General features: G+C 36.5%; 1 protein-coding gene across 4 annotated transcripts in view; it reads left to right on the top strand.

Moving 5' to 3' along the window:
• The window catches only part of METTL25 (methyltransferase like 25), a 111,159-nt gene that overhangs the window by 84,007 nt on the left and 9,072 nt on the right, over nt 1-18,080 (top strand). For 3 of the 4 annotated variants that reach the window (XR_001793373.3, XM_002711367.5, XM_008256851.4), the window contains exon 9: nt 13,939-14,032. Coding sequence is in view for 3 of the 4 variants with exons in the window: in XM_002711367.5 (XP_002711413.2) it covers nt 13,939-14,032 (94 nt within the window). In the remaining variant the exon portion in view is untranslated. Of the gene's footprint in view, nt 1-1,495; nt 1,611-13,938; nt 14,033-18,080 lie in introns of those variants that run through there. The other variant, XM_008256850.4, reaches the window with a different exon arrangement.

An 18,080-nucleotide genomic window follows, 5' to 3' on the forward strand; every position in this document is an offset into this window, starting at 1 on the left:
TTTCTCTGTAGGATCTGTGAGATAATTCATTTCTGTGCATTTGACAGCTTCAGTGGCATTCCTCATACCTGGCTCAGTGCTCCTCCCTTTGTCTTCGAAGCAACAGTATTACCATCTTACTATGACTCTTCCTCTCCCGTTTCCCTCTTCTACTTTAAAGAATCCTTTTAATTATATTGGGCCCACATAGATAATCTGGATACTGTCTGTATTTTAAGGTCAGTGAATTAGCAAGTTTACTTCCATCTGCAACTTTGATTCCTCTTTGCCATGTAATATAGCATGTTTACAGATTCTGGGGATTGGAAAGTGGACATTTTTGGCAAACCATTACTCTGCAAGCCACATGCAGAAAAAAATTGATCCTTAATTTTATATCAAACACAAAAAGTAATTCTTAGTGGACAAATAACTAATTACACAATACTACAATACTATTAGGAGGTAGTATTGAAAATTATCTTTATGACCTTGGAATGGAGAAATATTTCTTAAACTGAATATAAATAAGCCAAAAATAAAATATTTAAAATTCATACAGTAACGTTGAAGAATTCTGTTTCTTGAAATGTCATAAAAGAGCAAAAAGACAATGTGTAAAATAATAACCAAATGATATAAAGAATGCCTGCTAATCTGTGAAGAAAAATAACCCATTCAAAAGAAAAATAGTCAGACTCAAAAGAAAAATAGCTTCAAGACATGATTATTACTTCACAAAGAGAATTCTCATGTGGCCAGTAAACATAGGAGAAGATGCTGAATCTCAGTCAACAAGCAGGAGAATGCAAAATACAGCCACTATGAAATGTTATAATCATTAGACTAGCAAAGATGGAAAGATTTGACAAAATCAAGTGTTAGTGAGAATGTAGAGTATCTGAAATTTTCCAGGTTGCTGCTGCAAGAAAAAAAATATTTTGAAAACAAGTTAGTATTTTCTAATAAAATTGAAAATATACCAGAAGTCTTTTAGACAGTTGATGGAAAATGGATATTATGAAGAAAATTACTCATGGATTTCAAAGATGTTTTATGTCAAAATTGACCTATCTTTAAAATCCATTTTCCATGAACGTATATATGTGCTTTGATAGAATGTTAAATAGTGATCAATAGCAGCAATGTTTATGAGCAAAAATATATAGAAACAAAGTTTGTTAACAGAAGAATAGATAAATTGTAGTACGTTCATATAGTGAAATATGGTACACAATGAAATGCATAAAATAACTGCTTGCATCTTTGTGGATGAATCTTATGGATATAATTTTATTTTGTTTTAAGTTTTTATTTCTTTATTTGAAGTCAAAGTTACAGAGAGAGGGGGAGAAACAAAGAGGAAGAAATCTTCCATCCACTGGTTCACTTCTCAGATGGCTGCAATGGCTAGGGCTAGGGCAGGCCAAACCCAGTATCCAGGGGCTTCACCTGGGTCCCCCAGGTGGGTGGCAGGGGCCCAAACACTTGAACCATTTTCTGCTTTTTTTCCTAGGCCATAAACAGGGGTCCGGATCAGAAGTGGAACAGCCAAGACATGAACCACCAGCCACATGTCGTGCCGCACATGGCAGCTTTACTCACAACACCACAACACTGGCCCCATGGATGTAATTTTAAATGAAATAAGTCCTGGAAAAATTCCATCCAATAAGATGGTTCCATTTATATAATTCAGAAATAAAAAATGTATAATAAATTATTTAGGAGTATGAAGACTGTAAACAGTCAAGAGAAACTAACAATAACTTTAAGATTCAGTATCATAGTTTCCTTTGGAAGGATGACTTATGAAGTTGGCAGTGATGAGATAAAGAATATGGGGAAGTCAGTATACTGCTAATATATTTCTGGAGTCTGGGGTTCATACAACGGTTAATTTTATTCATATTCCTTATACCTTACACATATTCATAACGCTTTTAAATACACATTTATAGTGCTTGTAAATGCTTATTCGATAGAAATAAAATTTTAATATTTTATCAGGGTACACCCAGGTGTATTTGAGACATGTATTGAACATATTCTAATTTTTAGTATAGTCACTTCTTTATATAGTCACTTCTTTATATATAGTGATGAAAAATTCAGATTACAGTAATTACAAGCTTGTCTGAAGTTAACAGCCTGAAAGAACCAGGACTAGGTCCACATTCATGGTCTGTTGCTCCCCCTCTTCGTGGAGGAACGACACAGGACCCTGCGCTGTTCTTTTGTCTGCTCGGCCCTCCCCGGGTTTGCTGCTGGTTCTTCCCGGGTTGGCTGCCGTTCCTTCCACCTCCGTGGAAGGGCGGCTCCCCCTGCCACTTTCCCCACTTCAGCGGGGGAGCGGCACACCGCCGGCCGGCTCTCTCGGGGGCTGCTCAGATGTTCCTCAGGTGTTCCCCTTAGATGTTCCTGGTGCATGTTGTCTCTCTCCTCCTTTATAGTCCTCTTCCACCAATCCCAACTCTGCTACCCACACGCCAAGTACGCTGCTCTCCTCCAATCAGGAGCAGGTCCTGCTGTTTATTGGTTGAACTGGAGGCAGCTGCGTAGAAGCTGTTTACTCCTCTCCCAGCACCATATTGTGGGAGAGCAGATGCATAGAATAAGTCTTAATTCGAGTAACTTAGTCTAGTCCGAGTTGCTCCCCACAATGGTCTGTAACTGTTTTCACTAATCCCATCCTTAATGGCTCTTTGTTTTAAGATTGTAAATCAAAGTTTATTTGATAAGAATCTCTATCAAACTAGGATAGTAAAGATAGGAATTAAGATCACTTAATTCTTTCATATTTTGTTTAACAGAAAGAATTATCTTTTTGTGATAAGCCATTTTAGAATACATGGAACGTTATTTTGAAAATTTCCTTCAGTGTTAGTCTCTGCTTGGCCAAAGATTAGAAATAACCTTTTTCATGGACTTAAATATGACATTTTGATATAACTATAATTTAGCACTTAATGTTTATGTTAAACTCAATCATTTATAGAAAAATTTTTATTTTGTAATTAATCCATATCTTGAGACTTTTAAAAGGAGTAAAATTCCAGAAAGGAAATTTCATCAGATAAAATCCTCTTTACGATTGAAACTGTGGCAGGGGAAATAGAGTATACACATTTTGTTCACTTTATTACTCTTTCATAAGAATTTTATAAAGCCATATATGAAATAATTTTTGCTACCTATAATTATGAGTTACCTGGTTTAATTTTAATTTTGATTTTGCTGATCAAATAGGGAAGAGAAAATCAAGATCTTAAAAAGTGTCTTACCAAATTAAAGCTAGTTGTTAATCCATAGTGTCTGGTAAAATTGAGATTAGGAATTGTATATCTTTTAAACTGAAATGTAATTTGAAGATTTTTTTCCATTCCCTAAAGTGATTACCAGTTTTACCAGATTTTATGTTGCCAATAAGTCTTTCAATAAGTATTAGCATATAAAAGGCACAAAATAATTAATTTCATAAATATTTTATGATAAGAGACTGAATTTTGTCTCTTCTTATTCTGTCCTACATGAATATGTTTTCATTTATTTTGTATACACAATTCACCTTCTCCTAAAATCTGCAATAGAACTGTTTTGTGGAAAGTGCTACAAGCAAACCATTCTCTTACAATTACATTATTGGAAAAGCATGTGGGGAGTGTTAGATTCAATTGAGCAGAATTCTAATTAGATCTATTGCATTCGCTTTTATTAAAAGAAAGAATACTAATTCCTTTTTAGTATGCTGACCATGTTTTATTCTGACACAGAGCCCTGTTTTAATCTGTTCTTAACTTCCTATAATTTCTCTTTTGGAAACAGCTAAGTCATTTTTCTAACTTCTGAAGATTTTATCTTATTTTTATACTCCAGAACCAAAATATCCTGATTATGACATTCAGTGAATGCCACTTCTGATCTATAATTACTGTCTATTCCAGCCAATTCCACCGCCCCATTCTTTATTTCCTACACCATACGCTGCTCCCCATGCGCACCGTCCTTCATTTATTTCTCATTCAACTGTTTTTACACCTCTTGTAATTTCTTGGAACTGTGGTCTACCTGGCATATTCTCCCAAGTTCTACCACCCTTTTCTCTCAGGACCTCTGTCAAGTGAAATCTCGAGTGTCCTTTAAAAAACCTTCTGTAACATCTTTCTTCCTCCTCTACCTCTTTTTCCCTCCATATATATGCTACAATTCTCTGCTATTATTGAACTAACGATACAATTAATTGCATTCTTATTCCTCTACCACCTTCTGAGATCCTTGAGGGCCACTTTTCAAGATTAATAGATAAAAAGATGTATTGTGGTAGTTAAGACCACATATTCTCAAAATCCTCTTTGCATGCCAATTTCTTTTCCAGCCTCTGTGCTGTTTCTGTTCTTTACAACAAAATTTCTTGAAAATGCTGCCATTCTCTTTCCCATTTTCTAACCACATTCCAGTGAGATTTTATTTCCATTGCTTCAGCAAACCACCTTTCCCAGGGGCACTAGTGACTGCTCATTGCTAAATTCCATGGTCATTTTTCAACCCTCATCCTGCTTTGCCTGCCATCTTGGAGCCAATTTGCCACTCTTAATTGAAACTTTCTTTAATATTCTAGGGAAGGACCAAGGTACCATTTTCTCTCACTCCTTTTTCAGTTTGGCTTGCTGATTCCTCTTCTTTGAAACATCTAATTATTAGAATGTTCTTCTTCTTCTTTTTTTTTTTTTTTTTTTTGGACAGGCAGAGTTAGACAGACAGAAAGGTCTTCCTTCTGTTGGTTCACCCCCTAAATGGCCTCGTCTGTGCTACTTCCCAGGTGATTCCATGCCATCTCATGGGTGTAAATATCACCTGTATGCTGATAAATCCCAAGTTAATGACAGTCTTATTCTTTCAGTTCCTCAGGCCAGAAATCCTGAAGGCATTGTTGACTGTTCTGTTCCTCTCACTACCTAGATCCAGTCCTTCAGCAGCTTCTCTCCCTTCCAAATACATCAAAATTTTTTCAATTTGACCATCCGAAGAGCCAACAGCTATTATGAGCCACCATCATTTCTCACCTAGATTATTGTAATATTTTCCTGATTGATCTTCCTGCTTCTGCTTTCACCCCCACAGTCTAATCTCTGCCCTGCAGCCACTGTGATCCCATTAATATAGTTTAAACTCACAGTATTTCAATGGCTTCTCTTTAAGAAGTAAACCTAGTATGTTTGCTATGTCCTGCAATACCTTACATTATAGGGCACTATTCCCTCTCATTTCTACTCTTCTTCACTTTGTCTATACCTGCACAGGAAATACTAATTTCCTTGATATTCCTTGAAAATGATAGAAACACTTCTCCATTTGATCATCTTTCCCAGGTGTCTGCCTGCCTCATTTACTCTTTTCAGGACTTTCCTGAAAATTACCATATATGAAATAGCCAGAATTCACTATCTCCTCAGTAATATTCCATATCTGGCTTCTCTTTTCTAGTATCAGCTTTTCATCAGTTCTTGTATCTGATATACTGTAGGTTTTACATATTTATTGATCATCTATTAAAAATCAAATGATTTTTGTTTGTTTTTTTATTTTTGCTCACTACATGTGTAGAACCAAGTAATCTAGCCCCAGAATATTGTTTAAAAGCTGTAAAAAGAGAATAAATCAGATTATGACTGTTCTGTAACAATGTTCTCCATCCATAAACATCATATATTGTGGAACAGTACTTGGAAAAAAAATTCCTTAATGAATCGAATGCTACATGTAATATCTTCCTCTTTAATAGCCCGAGTTGCATATTTATGTCTTAAAAACTCCCAAAAGTTTGACAAGAGACAGCAATATCCCTACCATTAATAGAATAAGTGCAGTGGGGGCCGGCGCCATGGCACACTAGGTTAATCCTCCGCCTGTGGCACCAGCATCCCATATGGGTGCCGGTTCTAGTCCCAGTTGCTCCTCTTCCAGTCCAGCTCTCTGCTGTGGCCCGGGAGTGCAGTGGAGGATGGCCCAAGTGCTTGGGCCCCTGCACCCACATGGGAGACCAGGAGGAAGCACCTTGCTCCTGGCTTCAGATTGACATAGCTCCGGCCTTTGTGTTCATTTGGGGAGTGAACCAATGGAAGGAAGACCTTTCTCTCTGTCTCTCTCACTATCTGTAACTCTGCCTGTCAAATAAATAAATAAATAATAAAATCTTAAATTAAAAAAAAAAAGAATAGGCACAGTGGCCAATATTATGGCACTGTAGGTTACAACACTACTTGTGATGCTGGCATCTCATATCAGAGCTCCATTTTGAGTCCTGGCTGCTCTGCTTCCAGTCCAGCTGCCTGTCTGCTTTTGTGCCCATGAAAGCAACGGAAGATAACACAGATGCTTCACCACTGGCACCCACATGGGAGACCTGAATGGAATTCCTGACTCCTGGCTTCGGCATGGCCCAGCTTTGGCCATTTGTGGAGTGAACCAGGAAATGGAAGATTGCCTTCTCTGTCTCTTCCTCTGTCACTCTGCATTTCCAATACATAAAAAATGAATTTTAGCCAGGGGTGGGGAGAGAGAAAATAAGCACAAAGCTCTACTGTCTTGTTTCTAATCTCAGTATCTTCTGTATCATCATAGTAGGGTCTTGGGCACATTATTTAACATTTTTTTGGTCAAATGAGTAAGAAAGTTCACATAGGAACTCCATAATATATAGTGGCAGTATTGGAGTGAAATTTGCCCTTGAAAATTCCTTATATTTCCTTTGAAGTACATTTATATGGATTTGGATATGCAACCCAGTGTGGTAATATAAATGTATGAAATACTTAAGAGTGTGAAAACATAGTGAAATCTTTTACAGTGCTTTTAATGACATACCAAATGAATGTTACTGAATTCTTGTTTTGTTTTTCTTTTTGTTCTTTAATTAGATTTTTTTTAATTTTAAAGAAAGAAGGAGAGAGAGAGAGAGAGAGAGAGAGAGAAATGGGGGCAGAGGGAGAATGGGAAAGAGGGAGAGACCTTCAATCTACTGGTTCACTTTTCAAATGCCTGCGATGACCTGGGCTAAGTCAAGCTGAAACAAGCAGCTAGAAGCTTCTTCTGGGTCTCCCACATGGGTGTCAGGGCCCAAAGAACTGGGTCATCCTTCACTGCTTTCCCAGGCACATTATCAGGGAGCTGGATCAGAAGTGGAGCAGCTGAGACTCGAACCATGTCCATGGGGAATGCTGCAGGCTGTGGCTTAACCCATTGAGCCACAGTGCTAGCCCCGACTTCTTATACATTAAATATTATTTATAGGATTCAACTCTCCTTTATCCTTTGGTCATGTAACACCCACCATATTACACCATATTAACTTATATTAGGATATGGATAAGAAGTTTTGTTGTGAGGTTTTTTAGTTTTTTGCTTGATTCATAGAGGAAAACCTTGAGTTTTTTCATATGATGGAACTAAAGATCAGTAAGTAAGGAGATACTGAAGATACAGAAGACATGACTGAAAGAAATGGCTTTCAAATCCCTGGTCTTACACATTTTCTGAAAATAGTAATATTAATTATATTACTTACAGATTCTGAAAACAGACACTGGGTAGTTTACTTAGCTTCTGTGTACTTTAATGGGTATGATAATGGGACCTACAACATGGAGTTGTCATAGGAATGAATATGTGCAGGAATGAGTGTTTGGTAAAGTAGTTTCTATGCTGCTTGGAATGCTTGCACCTGATATCAGAGTGCCTAGTTCATATTACAACTCTCACGTAATTTCCAGCTTCATGCTAATGCACTCCCTGTGAGGCAGCAAGTGATGGCTCAAGTGTTTGGGTTCCTGCCACTCACTTGGAAGACCCGAACTGACTCCCAGTTCCTGGTTTCAGCCTGGCCCGGCCTCCAGCTTTTGCAGGCATTTGAGAAGTGAACTGGTAGATTAGAGATTCTGCTCTCTGGCATTTCTTTCTTTCTTTCTTTCTTTCTTTCTTTCTTTCTTTCTTTCTTTCTTTCTCTCTCTCTCTCTCTCTCTCTCTCTCTCTTTCAGATAAAATGAAAATACATATTTTTAAAAAAATGAGTAATTTCAGCAAAATATTTAAGTCACTGACAAGACACATTGTTATCTGTTACTATGTTGTTATTCACTTTGCAGTTTAATGTATTTCTCCTGCAGTCCTCTCCATATATTTCAAATTACATTTATTTGTGTAGTTAAACCTAACTATACTCTTTATATATTAGTTAAACAAATCAGAGAAAACGTGATATTTGTCTTTTGAGGACTGGCTAATTTCACTAAGCATAATGGTCTCTAAATACATCCATTTTGTTGGGATAGACAGGATTTCATTGTTTTTATGGCTGAGTAGTATTCCGTTGTGTTTACAGACTACAGTTTCTTTATTGGGTCATCCATTGATGGGCATCTAGGTTGGTTCCATATCTTAGCTATTGTGAGTTGAGCTGCTATAAACATGGGGATACAGGTAACTCATATGCTGATTTCATTTCTTTTGGGTAAATTCCCAGGAGTGGGGTGGTTGGACAATATGGTAGGTCTATTTTCAGATTTCTGAGAAATCTCCATACTGTCTCCCATAATGGTTGTATTAATTTATATTGCACTAACAGTACATTAGGATACCTTTTTTCCCACATCCTCACCAGCATTTGTTATTTTTTTTTTTTTATTTCTAACTAGGGTGAGGTAAAACTTCATTGTGGTTTGTAGTTTAATTTCCCTGGTGCCTAGTGATCTTGAGTATGTTTTCATGTGTCTGTTAGCCATTTTTATTTATTATTTTTAATTTTATTTTTATTTAAGAAATATCTGTTCCTATCCTTTGCCCATTTCTTAACTGGATTGTTTGTTGTCACTGAGTTTCTTGAGCTCTTTATACATCCTGAACATGAATCCTGTATCAGATGTATGGTTTGCAAATATCTTCTCCCATTTTGTCAGTCGCTTCTTTATTGTTTCCTTTGCTGTACAGAAGCTTCTTGGCTTGATATAATCCCATTTGTCTATTTTGGCCTTTATTGCCTGTGCTTCTTGGGTCTTATTCAAGAAGTCTTTGCCTATGCCTATGTTTTGCAGTGATCCATCTGTTTTCCTCTACTAATTGATGGTTTTAGGTCTTAGGTATAGATACCTGATTCATTGTAAGTTGATTTTTGTAATAGGGTGTAAAGTAGGGGTCCTTTTTCATACTTCTGCATGCAGAGATCCTGTTTTCCCAGCACCATTTGTGGAAGAGACTGGCCTTCCACCAGGGAGTGATTTTTACTCATTTGTCAAAGATTAGTTTGTTGTGGGTGCATGAATTAATTTCTGGGGTCTGTAATCTGTTCCATTGGTCCACATGTCTCTTTTTGTACCAATACCAAGCTGCTTGGATTATAACTGCCCTCTAATGTCTTGAAATCTGTTATTGTGATGCTTTCCACTTTATTTTTATTGTTTAGGATTGCTTTAGCTATTTGAGGTCTCCTATTATTCCCTATGAACTTTAGGGTCATTTTTTATAGTTCTGAAAAAGATGTCTTTGGTATTTCGATTGGGATCACATTGAATTTATAAATTGTTTTGGGTAGTATGGACATTTTAATGATATTAATACTCCCTATCCATGAACATGGAAGATTTTTTTCATTTTTCTGTGTGTGTTTTCTATTTCTTTCCTTTACATTTTTAAATTTTCATTGTAGAGGTCTTTCACCTTCTTGGTTAAATTTTTCCTGAAGCATTTAAAAAAAATTTGGAGCTATTGTGAATGGGACTGACTGACAAGTTCTTTCTCAGTTACAATATTGTTTGTGTAAACAAAGGCAATGGATTTTTGTGTGTTGATTTTATAACCTGCAATTTTGCGAAACTCTATGAGTTCCAGTAATCTCTTAGTGGAGTTGTTTGGTTCCCTTATACATAGGATCGTATCATCCACAAACAGGGCTAATTTGGCTTCCTCTTTCCCATTTGTATCCCTTTGATTTATTTGTTCTTATATGATGGCTCTGGCTGAAACTGGTTCCAGATCATAGTGGAAATGCTTTTAGCTTTTCTCCAATCAGTATGGTGCTGGCTGTGGGCTTGTCATATATTGCCTGCATTGTATTGAAGTATGTTCTGTACCCAATTTGCTTAAGGTTTTTTTTTTTTTTTTTTTTTTTTTTTTTTTTTTTTTTTTTTAACTTGAAAGAGTTACACAGAAAGAGGAGAAGCAGAGAGAGAGAGAGGTCTTCCATCCAATGGTTCACTCCCCAATTGGTTGCAACGGCCAGAGCTGTGCCAACCCAAAACCAGGAGTCAGGAGCTTCCTACAGGTCTCCCATGTGGGTGCAGGGGCCCAAAGACTTGGGCCATCTTCTACTGCTTTCCCAGACCACAGCAGAGAGCTGAACAGGGAGTGGAGCAGCTAGGTCTCGAACCAGTGCCCATATGGGATGCCAGTGCTTCAGGCCAGGGTGTTAACCCACTGTACCATAGTGCCAGACCCTGCTTAAGGTTTTTAATCATGAAAAGATGTTGTGTTTTCTTAAATACTTTCTCTGTATTTATTGAGAGAACCATATTATTTTTATTTCTCAATTTGTTAATGTGATGTATCACATTTATTGATTTGCATATGTTGAACCATCCTTGCTTACCAAGGATAAATCCTACTTGTTTCGAGTGAATGTTCTTTTTTATGTGTTGTTGGATTTGATTAGCTAATATTTTGTTGAGGATATTTGTATCTATGTTCATTAGTGATATTGGTCCATATTTCTCTTTGTTGTATCTTTTTCTGCTTTTGGAATTAAGATAAGGAGTTTGGGAGGATTCCCTCCCTTTTAATTGTTATCATTGTTATGAATAGTTTGAGAAGAATTGAAATTCTTTCTTCCTTAAAAGTTTGGTAGAATTCAGCAGTGATGCTTTCCAGGCCTGGGCTTTTCTTTGTTGGGAGGGCTTTTATTACCAATTCAATCTACATCTTTGTCATTGGTCTATTTAGGTTTTCTGTGTCTTCATGCATAAATTTTTATGAAGTGTATGTGTCCAGAAATCTATCCATTTCTTCTAGATTTTCCAATTTATTGACATAAGTCTGTTTGTAATAATTCCTAATTATTATTTTATTTCATTTGAATCAGTGTCGCTCCCCCTCTTCGTGGAGGAACGACACTAAACCCTGCCTAGGCTTCCTATCCGAGTCACGGCACCATTATGTCGCTCCCCGTCTTCGTGGAGGAACGACACAGGACCCTGCGCTGTTCTTTTGTCTGCTCGGCCCTCCCCGGGTTTGCTGCTGGTTCTTCCCGGGTTGGCTACTATCCCTTCCACCTCCGTGGAAGGGCGGTTCCCCCTGCCACTTTCCCCACTTCCGCGGGGGAGCGGCACACCGCCGGCCGGCTCTCTCGGGGGCTGCACAGGTGTTCCTTCAGCTAGATGTTCCTGGTGCATGTTGTCTCTCTCCTCCTTTATAGTCCTCTTCCACCAATCCCAACTCTGCTACCCACACGCCGAGTACGCTGCTCTCCTGCAATCAGGAGCAGGATCAGCTCCTGCAGGTCATCACTCAACCTGGCGAGAGGCAGCTGCGTAGAAGTTGTTACTCCCTTCTCAGCGCCATATTGTGGGAGAGCAGATGCATAGAATAAGTCTTAATTCCAGTAACAGTCTAGTCCGAGTTGCTCCCCACAAATCAGTAACATTATATTCTGCCTTCAACTTACAATGGCTAGCACTTGTGATCATCTTAACTCTGTTCTTTTAGTTCTAATCAAAGAAAAGTCTAAACAGTTCAGTAGTGATAAACAACAACAACAACAAAAATAATGATATTAACATCACAAGCACATATCATGGCTCTGTTTTGAGCTCCATATGTTTATTTTTTATTTACTACTCACAGTAAATCTATTTTACTACTCACAGAATCTAAAAGTATTAACTGATTCTACCATTTTTGTGAACAAGGAGCTCATAGATGACAGCACCTATGTGATTGGAAACCACATACTTACCTGCCGTGCTGTGGCTCTTCTCTTGAGCTATTCAGAAGATGCCTATAAAAAATATAAAATAAGAACCAGAACCACTGGCCCATGGAAGAAACTTAACTACCTATCTGTCCTTGTGGGTTAAAAACAAAATGAAAACTTGAACATTCTTTTGAAGTAAGGATCAGGAAGTTCATATGAAATGATGTCTTTGGCTGACTATCTAGTTATTTCATTATTCTGTGATACATTAGATACACCTGTCTATAACATATCTTCTATACATAAGTTGCATAAGTGTATGTGCAATCTGATAATGATACATAAACCTATAAAAATATAGTTTATATTTTCTTAAAACTTATACCAATTTAAATAACTATTAACTCAAGGCAGTGATAGAAATATAATAAATCAGGGGCTGGTGCTGTGGCATAGCGGGTAAGGCCACCACCTGCAGTGCCGGCATCCTATATGGGTGCCAGTTCAAGTCCTGACTGCTCCACTTCTGATCCAGCTCTCTGCTGTGGCCTGGGAAGGCAGTAAAAGATGGCCCGAGTGCTTGGGCCCCTGCACCCGCATGGGAGACCTGGGAGAAGCTCCTGACTCCTGGCTTCTCTCTGTCTCTCTCTCTCTTTCTTTCTCTCTCTCTCTCTCTCTCTCTGCATCTCCTCTCTCTGTGTAACTCTGACTTTCAAATAAATAAATAAATCTTTAAAAAAATATAACAAATGAATGGAAGAAGGGTAAGAGTTATAAAATCTCAAACTTAGTAAAGATTATTATTAATGATGTTACCAAAAGAACACATAAATTTGAACTTTATCATAAAGTATAACTAGCTGAAGCTGAACAAAAGAGGAGGGAAATATAATTCATTAAGAGGTGTGTGCATGAACAGAAATATAGAGAACAGTCTAAAATAATGATAGATTGATCTAAGGAGGGAAGAATAAATTCTGGAATATAATGCAATATGAGAGATTGGAAAATGTGAGTATAGTGGGCCTGATAATTTAACTATCCCCCAAAAGTTGAAGAGTTACTGAAGGGTTTTGGAGCAGGAAAGTGACAAAATAAAACTGTTCTTCTAAGAAAGTAACAAGCAGACCAAAATGAAGGACAGAGGGTTAAGTTAGAGTTCTTAAATAGGAAATAATTGGAATAATCAGGAAATGAATGAGGTAATAAGAAGTGTAGTTGGGGTGGCTGTCTTGAAACTGGGCTGAAGGAATAAGTTGGAGATGTATTTCAAAGGAAGAATTGTTAGAGTGACATGGCTAATCAGTCATAGGGGTATTAGTTTTACTGCAAAAAGTAAGGCTTTCTTCATTGTTTTTTGATGATTTGTAGGTGGTGATTTATTTTTAATCGCTTTGATTCTTACATTATGTATAAAATGTAACCAAAATTGTGAGATATTGTAGACTAGTATTATATTCATTAAATTCAAAACCATCTCATGCTTTATTGTTTAAAATTATAATGAACGTCTGTACAATATAAATGACATCAAGTCAGACCCAACTCAGCATATGGTACTTGATCAGTGGCTGGCATGAGGAAATTCTCTTTGCAAAACTGTTGAATTATTGCCATTATTAGCAGGTGTTGCAGTGATATGTGCACAGTAATATTCAGCCAATAAAATTAAGGGATCTTTTGTAGCACAGTGGAAACTTTTGTAAAACCTGTATATTCATTTTTAAAATTAAGCTTTTTTACCACAAACTTAAGACATCCTTCTCATAGTATTATCTTCATAATGTTGCCTACCACTGCTGTAGGTTGTAAAAATTCTCAAAAGTAGATCTGAATGTTTTGCAACTTAAAAATATTCACAAAAGTACTAGTACATTTTGATCACATCGGGAGCTTTTACCATATATTCAGGAGACAATTAAAAATATTTAGTGGCAAAATATAAAACCATATGTAATTTAAATTGGGAAAAACTGAAAAATATATTCAATTTTGTTTTACAGTGATCAACATGTTGGTAAAATTTATTCCAAATGTTCTTCCTTTCTGGAGTATGTCAGAAAGTCTCTTAAGAAGCTTGGATTAGATGAATCAAAAGTGAGTATATTATTACCCATGGTTTTCATGAAATAATTTCTATGGGGTAAATATATATATAGTATAATATATATTTTAAATTATATATTATATATAAGAATATATAATGAATAAATATAATTCACCTTTAACATTTCTTCTATTTGTGAAAAAGTATAAATTATATTGATAGCAAACTTCCAAAATTTTTATTCCAATTCATCTTTCCTATGAATATAGATAGTTTGCTGTTTTATACCTCCAGGAGATTCGCCCTTGAGTTTTATTGAGTTAAATCATTAATCAACAAAGAATTAAGAAGCAAGGTAACAATACAGAAGTTATAAGTAAAGAAAGAAAAATTGGTTATAATTTTGAAAAGCATTGATGTATAGCTTTTGTAACCAGTAAAAACTAAACATTGTAAATTTGCAAAAGCCTTTGCATGAAAGAATTCTGGAGAGATGTAACATCACAGGAGTCCCAAGCTAATAACTGATAACATTATCAAAGGCATAAAGGTAACCTGATTGACTGACAGTGATAATATTTTAAAACTGAGGAAAAAAACATTCAAATAAGTCAGTAACTGAAATATCAATTTGAACTTGGATTACTCTGATAGTTTAAATTTATTATAAGTTGCAACAAACAGGTGGTTAAAAGAATAAAATGGATTCCTTAAAAGAGAATAGTTACACAGACATGATTAAGTTATATCAGAGCTAAAATTATTAGTGGCCGGCTCTGTGGCATAGTAAGTTAAGCATCCACCTGTGGCACCAGATTCCCATATGAGCACCAGTTCAAGTCCCAGCTGCTCCACTTCCAATCCAGCTCCCTGCCGATGGCTTGGCAAAGCAGTAGAAGATGGCCTGCACCTGCGAGGGAGACTTGGAAAAATGCACCTGGCTCCTAGCTTCAGATCAGCCCAGCTCCAGCCATTGTGCCCATTTGGGGAGTGAACCAGTGGATGGAAGACCTCTCTTTCTGTCTGTAACTTTGCCTCTCAAGTAAATAAGTAAATCTTAAAAAAGGATTACTATTTATTTTATCAATTCTCTCTCTAATCCCCAATTGTTTTCATACTTAAAGCAGTTGGACTGGTAGTAATCAGTTTCCTACCGTGTAAAATTACTATCTGCTTCCTAGCTGTTTATTTGTTTGGTTGGTCATTTATTTATTTATCCTGCTTTACGTTCTTTCTCTGATATTTCTGGATCTGTGGTCTGGTGCCTGACACTAATCTGGAAAAATTTCTGTCCTTATTACTTCAAATATTTTTTTTTCCTCCTCTCTTCTGATAATCTCATTAGTTATATTTACAGCTTTTTGTAGTTGTCTTTTACTGTTGATTTTTGTGTTTCTCCCCATTATATGACATTCTGGGAAAGTAAAAACCATGGCCAGTGATCGTTAGAGTAAGGAAGGAAGGAGGGGTGAACAGGCAGAGCACAGATTTTTACAGCAGTGAACCACTCTGTATATTATAATGGGGATACATGTCCTTATGCTTTTGTCCAAACTCATAAGATACATAACTCCAATGGGAAGTCCTAACATAAACTGTAGCATTTGGGTGGTGATATTTCAGTGTAGGTTCATCAACTGTTGTGTGCCACCCTGGTGAGAGTAAGAAACACAGACTGTTGTGCACAGGGGTAGAGAAGAGAACCAAACAACATGATAAAGCGTAAAACAGGTCGTGCTGGGGAAAGGAAGCAAATAGATAAGTATGTTTTGGGATTAGTTTCTTGCTTGTTTTTTAGTTTAAGCAGTAGGAATTGAAAGAACACAGAGTGTCTCTCTTGCCCAGAACAGTTGGAAGTGGGAAAAGTTTTTAAAACATAACCAAGATTATCTTCCTAATCCAATACAAATCATCAGTGGATGTTAGAAATGTTGGTGAGAGATTTTGAAGTAACATGATATTTATGCATTCTCAAAGTATCTCTCCCAGATTATCTATCCATTTCAAAATGGATAAACCTGGTTAAAACCCCAGAACCAATGATCAGAGTTACTATAACAAATAATAGCACAAACTGACATCATGTGCCTCAAAATGAGATTCACTGAAAAGGACATAATATCATTTATGTAATATTTTCTATTGAAAAATGCCTAACTAGAATCTACTCATGAGGAAACATTGAGACAACTGGCCTTTTCAAAATGTATTAATATCATGAAAAACCAGGAAGGCTAAGGAACCATTCCAGATTAAATGAGACTAAAGAGCCATCACAGCTAAATGCAGTGCCTCATGCTGGATTGGGGGCTTTTTAAAAACTCTGTAATGACCGTTATTGGGAGAAGTGGTAACATTTCAATATAGACTGTAGAATAGTTAATAGTGTTGTATCAATATTAAATTTACTGAATTTGATTACTGCATTTATATGAATACATTGATTCTTTGGGGCTACTTGCTGAACAATTTAGGCATAAAGAGTCATGATACCTTCAGTTTACTGTCAGATGGGTTAGCAATAATCACAATATTAATAAAAATGAATGGATGGGTTGAAAAGGCATGTGCATAAATTGGTGAATCTAAGTAATAGATATATCAGTGTTCTTTATACTTTTTTGAATGTTTGATATTTTTTAAAAAATTTGTAAAACCTCGGTGCATCCTCCAAACCCAAAGGAGGTGATCTTCATACCAGGTTAAGACAAAGTAGTGCTTCGTAGAATGCAAAGGTAGCCTGCATTCTTGGAAATCAAAGCCTATCCTGAAGTACCATAACATTTAGTACCTAGAAGAGTGGGAGCAGTAAGAAAGGATGAACTGGCTGTAATAAAAGGACAGCAATTGTTTCAAGCCTTTTTAGAGTCAAACTTAATAGACAGCTTCATTAAGCCTTGAGACAGTTACTGTGGCCCAGACCAGGCCTCTTTATCAGTTTGATTCTGACCAAACAACTATGTCCTTATGTGGCCGGTCATCCTGACCCCTACTGACATGACTGCCCACCAAAGTTGCTGGCCAACAGCCATGAAAAAACACGTTTGGACAGATTCCTCACCCATCAATCAAGCTGACTTTTGCCCCACACAACATATTACTCATTGTTCTCATTTTCTCATTAAGATTTCATGTTTTAGGAAAATACTCCAGCAAGCACATTGAACAACAATTTAATTTGCGTTCATAGCATCTTTTCTCTAACTTCTATGTAGAAAGGCACTTTGCATTAGAATTCATACTTTAATCAACTTGAATTTTTTCTGTAGCAAAATATTATGGAAGATTCCACTTTAATAGTTTAATTTAAAAGTGTCTTATAGTATACCATCTCTTTGCTAATTGATTGTTGACAGATTGTCAATAGTCAAAACACCAAAACCTAAAAATTCATATATGATGGTTTCTTTTGGCAAATTCATCAGGCTCATGGAGGTGTTTAATTTTATGCGTATTGCTGATATTTATAAAAAATTTCAGAACAGACTTAGTTGGAAGGCTATTCTGAAATTTCAGTAGATGTTGGAAGGGAAAAAAGAAATCACAGGAAGGTGATTTGGAAATCACTGTTCTGAGAACTAGACAGTAAATTATTTCCTCTTCCAGAGGCTAATTAATTAGTTCTTATCCACCATACCAGGACCTGAAGCTCTGAAGAGATCACTTCTTTGCAAGAATGTCATTTTTCTTACTGCTTTGATATTATATGTACCAGAACTCTAGTACACACTTCTTCCCTAGGAACCTTTTGACTCCACTAAACAGGCACAAGTACAGTACTTTTCATATACTCAGCGAGGCATGGAGTTTTAAGACTTTGGGGGAAGCTTTAAGGAGAATCCTATTTAGAAGTCAGTTTGGGATTTTCCTGGCTGAGAGTTCAAATATTTATGTATATGCTATGTATCTTTGACTTATATTCTTTGACCTGCATCTTCTATTCTGTACCTCATCACCTGCCTTCCAATGCTAATAATCACTTTTTTATGGTTTGTTTCTGTAGATTTGAATTATTTTTTTAGGTTCCAAATGAGATCGATCACACAAAGTTGTTTTTCTTCTGTTTGGTTTATTTCACTTAGCAAGTATAATATCCTT

This window comes from Oryctolagus cuniculus, chromosome 11 (assembly GCF_964237555.1).
Source record: "Oryctolagus cuniculus chromosome 11, mOryCun1.1, whole genome shotgun sequence".
Lineage (NCBI taxonomy): Eukaryota > Metazoa > Chordata > Mammalia > Lagomorpha > Leporidae > Oryctolagus > Oryctolagus cuniculus.